The sequence below is a fragment of the Aquarana catesbeiana genome, linkage group LG01, assembly GCF_042186555.1.
Source record: "Aquarana catesbeiana isolate 2022-GZ linkage group LG01, ASM4218655v1, whole genome shotgun sequence".
Classification (NCBI taxonomy): Eukaryota; Metazoa; Chordata; class Amphibia; order Anura; family Ranidae; genus Aquarana; species Aquarana catesbeiana.
Window position 1 is genome coordinate 583771394 of NC_133324.1, and position 6000 is coordinate 583777393.

The following is a 6000-nucleotide window of genomic DNA, read 5'->3' on the forward strand; positions in this document are numbered from 1 at the left end:
GACCAGTCTGGTCAAAAAGTGTGTACACGGCATAAGGCTTCTTGCACACGCTACTCCTGTTTGAGCATCTACTTTTTCAGACTTTATTTTGTATGTATTTGTGCGCATTTTCACGCATATGCATTCACAAAATCACGCATGCGCGCAAAAAATAGGCGTAAATTACTGACCAAAACTGCAGATTTTTTTATTTTTTTTTTTTACTGAACAATGCACGGCGCTTGTTTACATGTCTGTGTACATAGTAATTACAAGTAATGGGCTGTATTTTAGCTCAGTAAAAAAAAAAAAAAAAAAAGCTGTACTGAGCTTTTTCAAGCTGCAGTGTGCAAGAGGCCTTATACACAATAAGGCAATGATTGACCACAATGTATCAAAGGTGCCTCTGGAAATTACTTACACTGGTTTGTTGCTTTTCTATTTTGAATGTAAAGCTGCAATGTAAAAAATGCTAAAACAAATTGTCAAACTATTGCACCTTGAGAAAAAAAATCCTTGGCCACTTTCTCTCCTTTTAAAATAATAAATTCAAGTTTATGCCAGGGCAAATAAAAAACATATGCAGTGCATCTCTGCAATACATGCACATTTCCCATGTTTTATCCCTTTATAATCCTGTAAGTACAGAAAAATACCTGTCGTACAGTTGTGGGTTGATGAAACATGCCTTTTTTTGGGATAAAAATCATAAGAAATAACGTCAGCCTTGCCTAGTCGCTTCTTGATGAAATACCAAATCCCCCAATCTTCACAAAATAAGGAGTATTTGTTCTGTAGTCCATGATAAAATCTGGGAGAGCTAAACAGTCCCCTCTAAATTAATGACATAATCAACAGGTATTTCTTTGCACTTACCGAATAGATATAACAAAATGCTTTCAGATGTATATTTAAAGTTCAAGTTTAGTGGGAAAAAAAAGCTCCAGGGATTGTACTAACCATTAATTAAGAGTGCCATGTGTCTGCCCTTTGTGCCACTGTGTTCCATTCATAGATGCCATACTTTTGGTTCCCACAATGAAAAGTGCTCTATGAATGGAGGATGGGTAGATGAATGAAAGGCCCACCCTCCTCCTTCGTTGAGCACTTCATTTTTAAAAAAAAAAAACCTTTTATTTTACTGTTGCTTATGTCTGTTTTGTAACATATTTTCTGTAATATTTTTTTGCAGCATTTTACTTTTCTTTTTCATGAAATCAACATTTAAATCTCAGAACTAGCAATTAAGAATTCTGCCTCTTTGAAGTACCTACCATAGTGTAAACCTTGTTAGATTCCTGTGTGTATGGGGAAATAAGTTATATAGATTTTTTTTTGTCAAAGGTCAGAACAACAAATGCTGCTGTGAACATTATGTCTTTCCATTTAAACATGTTATGGCGACTACAACATGTGTATAAAAGGGAAACTGCTTAGTTTATCTGCCCCAGTGACTGTCATTCTCAGACTGCTGGTGCTTTGTTGTCCCACAAGCTAGAAAAACTCTGTACAGGGTGAGGCTAAGAAAGTGTATTTGCCAATACTATAATTGTAACAGACCATTACAGTATTAAAATTTAAGATAAGCCCAAAGCCGGCCATGGATGGTTTGCACTGGCCGAGATTCGAACCATGTATGAGCAGGCTGATTGTACCCAAGTTGATTAGTCGATCAACTCGGGTACAACCAGCCTGTTTGATTTTTTTTATGTAATTATTGCCAGTGGCTAAAGGCGCTAGTAATAATCACTGGAGAACACACACGGGAGAACACAATAGCTCTTCAGGAGGGGTTCCCCCATCAACACTGATTGTGTTGATGGGGGAATCAAGCGATTAAATCACACCATCTTTCACCAGCTTTACTATAACTATTCTTAAAAACGTTCCCTCCCCCCAGCTCCTACCCATCCTGTATATCAGGGATATGCAATTAGCGGACCTCCAGCTGTTGCAGAACTATAAATCCCATGAGGCATAGCTGACTCTGACAACCAAAAGCATGACACCCAGAGGCAGAGGCATGATGGGACTTGTGGTTTTGCAACAGCTGGAGGTCCGCTAATTGCATGTCACTGCTGTATACCCTGTGTAAAAAAAGATCTGTGTACTTAGTTATTCTTAGTCAGGTCTGGTCATCTGATCCTGCAGGTTTGGTTCCCCTGTATCAGTGAGCAGCTGCTGCAGGGGGAAGGAGGGAGTGCCAACAATGGATGGGCCTTGGGAGCCTATGGGTGATGTCAGGGCTCCAATAATTCACAGCCATTGTCAAGCTCAAGGCATCATGGTGAGCAAAATTTTTTTTTTTTCATTTTTTTCATTTTTTTTTTTTTTTTCATTTTTTTCATTTTTTTCAATTTTTTTCATTTTTTTAATTTTTTTCTTTTTTTTCATTTTTTTCAATTTTTTTCATTTTTTTCATTTTTTTCATTTTTTTCAATTTTTTTTTCATTTTTTTCATTTTTTTCATTTTTTTAATTCTTAGTTTGGCATATTCAGTAGTAAATTCTTTCATCTATTTTATTTTTATTTTTATTTTTTAATATTTTTTGTAATATGGATGCACAGAACCAATATGAACGTAGTACAAAAAAACAGGGGTTATATATACAATTGCATTTTTCTAGAATTGTTTTGTTTTGGGAATTTTCCAATAAAGAATGGATCTCTTTGCTGTCCCATATTTATATGGATGTACGGCTAGGGCGGAATGGGTAAAATGTATAATAGAGTTTGAAAATGTGTAATATGTTTGAGACATTGTAAAAGCCTCTCCAGCAGATATAGATGGGTCAGGATATATGTTTAAATATTTAGACACAAACTAAGTAAATGTAAAGGGGAAATAGCTATAGAAGTGCAGGATATGAAAAGAGGGAATAGCCCTTAGTCAAAATGGCGATAATAGAAAGGAAGTCACAGATGGGAATATTACCTTAGTTAAAATGACGGAATACACACTTCCGGCCATATGGAGTATAAATAGAGCGTGCACCAATCAAACGGCAGCTTCCTGATGACGCATTTGATGATGCGAAACGCGTAGAGGCTGCTGGGAGAGTTTTTTGCATCACGTGACCGGACGAAAACGGTAACGAGGCTTGGAGCGCAAGCCGAGCGTGGAGGCCGCACATTATCACCAGGCGGACCATGCTAACAGCCATTTACCCGTCCGTAACTGCTGGATAAGCTCCGTGCCGGCTCGAGGGCACTTTTTAATGTGAGTGATTATTTTACACTTTGTATTTTAAAATAAATGGTTCAAACATATTGCGCTATGATCGCCTTTTGTCCCTATGCTTTCATATGAGGAGCATTAGAGTCCATGTTTTAGCCGGTGAGAAGTGGTGCCTAGGTGGAGTGGTTATCCCTTAAATGAACCAAAGGCGTACCTCTAGTGAAGTATCTGGTGAGTGGCCAATCTGAATGGTGAAGGGTCCCACTCAGTCACATATGAATATTGAAGCAACATAGGAGCACGCCAGTCACGTTAATGGTTACAAGATTTTGCACCACGTTTGAAGGACTTTTTGTTTTATGTATATGTATTGAATGATTATATGGTTTATTGATCTAAAGTTTTAAAATTTCATGCACATGAAAAATCTATGAGTAATAGTTAAAAAGCATTGCAGGTGGTGGTAAATTACGGGAGTAGCGCATTCACACGTATCAACCAGCAATGTTAATATACAGATTACAGTAAAGAAGAACAGCTTTACAAACTTTACAAAAACCGTCAGTGCTTCTTATGAAATAGGGGTAAAAATAGAGAAGTATTGACTTTAATCTTTGATAAGTCAGCCCCAGAGGCGCTGCAATATAAAATGTCTATATTACCAAAGAGTAACCAGGTTAAAATGTTTAATACAAACTGTTATCTTCCACACAGGTTCATGATTTGTGTGGCTTGTTTTTTCTGTTTGCTGTTTTTGGATAAGAGTATCGCTGTATTCCTGATTTTATTTAGAAAAAAAATTAAAAAGTCTCTGTGTAAATTTCTTCAGATGGGGGGGTTACATTTAGCATACACTCCTAATTGAAGCAGAATATCACAATGCTTCAGAAATCCTAAGAAAAAAACTCAAGATCATCAAACAAGGTTAATTAGCTGTAACCACATTTAGTATTAAAAACGCATCATCTTTAAACACAAGTCATGTCATTTCTGTTTCATTTTGCACTTCCAGCTTGATGGTCCCATGGATCACAGCTATTTTGACAACTATCCACCAGATGATGAAACACCCCCTGATGAGATGTCTGGGTGGGATCAAGATTTCTGAAAACGCTTCTACAAATAATGACAATCTTGGAGTTCATATAAAAGAAATGGAAAACATTCTTAGAGGCCAGATAGAAAATCATCATCATCAATGATTTCTGTTTAGTACCAGCATTCATGTTAGTTACATTTTTACAGTCTGGAAAATGACAAAAAATGTTATTTGTCTGCAAAATTGTGTTATCTTAAAATAGTTGTATTGGACATAATTTATAAGATATAACGTATAAGACCAACAAAGACTAGAATGTATGTTCTATCTATCTATCTATCTATCTATCTATCTATCTATCTATCTATCTATCTATCTATCTATCTATCTATCTATCTATCTATCTATCTATCTGTCTATCTGTCTATCTGTCTATCTGTCTATCTGTCTGTCTGTCTGTCCACTCAAAAACATCATATAACTATGTTATTATTTTCAATAACATAACCTATGGTTATTGGATTATTTTTAGTAGTGTTATTGTGTTTTTATTATGTTATTATAATTATTATTTCCATTATAAAACAATGTAAATTTACAATTTTGCAGTATTTATACACTTTGTATATATATGTATATATTTGTAATTTTTACATTTTCTTATCTCCATAGTTACCCGTATAATTTTAGTTACTTATCAAAGAGATAATAAACTTTTACCTAACTGTTACGCCAATCAGTCAGCAAATAATCTTCTCTGACTTTCTGAAGCTTATATGGAAGCTAAAATCCACAGCCTAGTGTCAGACGACATCAATTGCTATTTATGCCCCATTAGGCTTTAGGTCTGGAAGTGACACCCTGTTTGATCTCTTGATCCCCAACAGTGATTAATTGTCCATTTTGCTGGTACACTATTTGGTTGAGTTGGAATTACACAATATACATCCAGCCTATAGGCAAAACTCTAGTTATAGTTGCTCTGCCTGATGTGCATGTATCTGTCCATTTATTTAAGTTTTCTACCTTAAAACTGGAGAGTAAAAAGGGGTCACATGACAATCTATGCTTCATTTTCATCCTGCTGTGCACTGGCCTGTGGGAGAAGTTAGATGGAGCCAGCACATCAATACAGTAACTCCCACAGCAACGGTGATAGAAATTTTGAAGATATCAGGCCTATCTACAGTGAGCTACCACACAGAGCACTGCCTAAATGTGAACTATAGAAGACATTTATTTAGATGCCTCACACAAACCACAGTGGGTATTTTAGATCCATTTGAATGGTATGTGTATTGAACTGTGGGATGCTAAGTGCTGTCTGAACAAAGTTATTTGTTACATACGGAATAGGATTCAAATTTTAACAGTCAGTTTGCACAGAGGAGGCCATTTGGACCTCCATTTGTGGGGGGGTGGTATTGAGCCTTATAGTGTTTGCTATTGTTTTATACAGTCATCTGGAGACAAGTTCAGAACTCGTAAAAAACCCGTTTTATTACTCTGTTATGCATTCTTATTGTAGTAGATAATTAGTAAATTGTTCATATTTTAATGTGTAAAAATGTTTTTTGATAAAAAACACTAATATAAAAATAGTTGTCCTGGTTGTACTAAACTGATGATTTTAGTATTATTGGAACCAAGTTCCGATTCCTGTGCAAATGGACAGTGATCTCTATAATGTCTATTAAAGATGTTCTCAATCTGTTTCAGCTTGTGAGCAACACTTGGAAATAATAACATAATATGAAATGGGGAACCAATGGAACATCAAAAATAGCACCCAAAATATGATAAT

General features: G+C 35.8%; 1 protein-coding gene across 1 annotated transcript in view; it reads left to right on the forward strand.

Annotated features, from left to right (window-relative positions):
• The window catches only part of PRKG2 (protein kinase cGMP-dependent 2), a 160652-nt gene extending 154857 nt beyond the window's left edge, over positions 1–5795 (forward strand). Inside the window, exon 18 of the mRNA XM_073597940.1 lies at positions 4170–5795. Coding sequence (XP_073454041.1) covers positions 4170–4265 — 96 coding nt within the window. The 3' untranslated portion in view covers positions 4266–5795. The remainder of the gene's footprint in view (positions 1–4169) is intronic.
• The last annotated feature ends 205 nt before the right edge of the window (positions 5796–6000 follow it).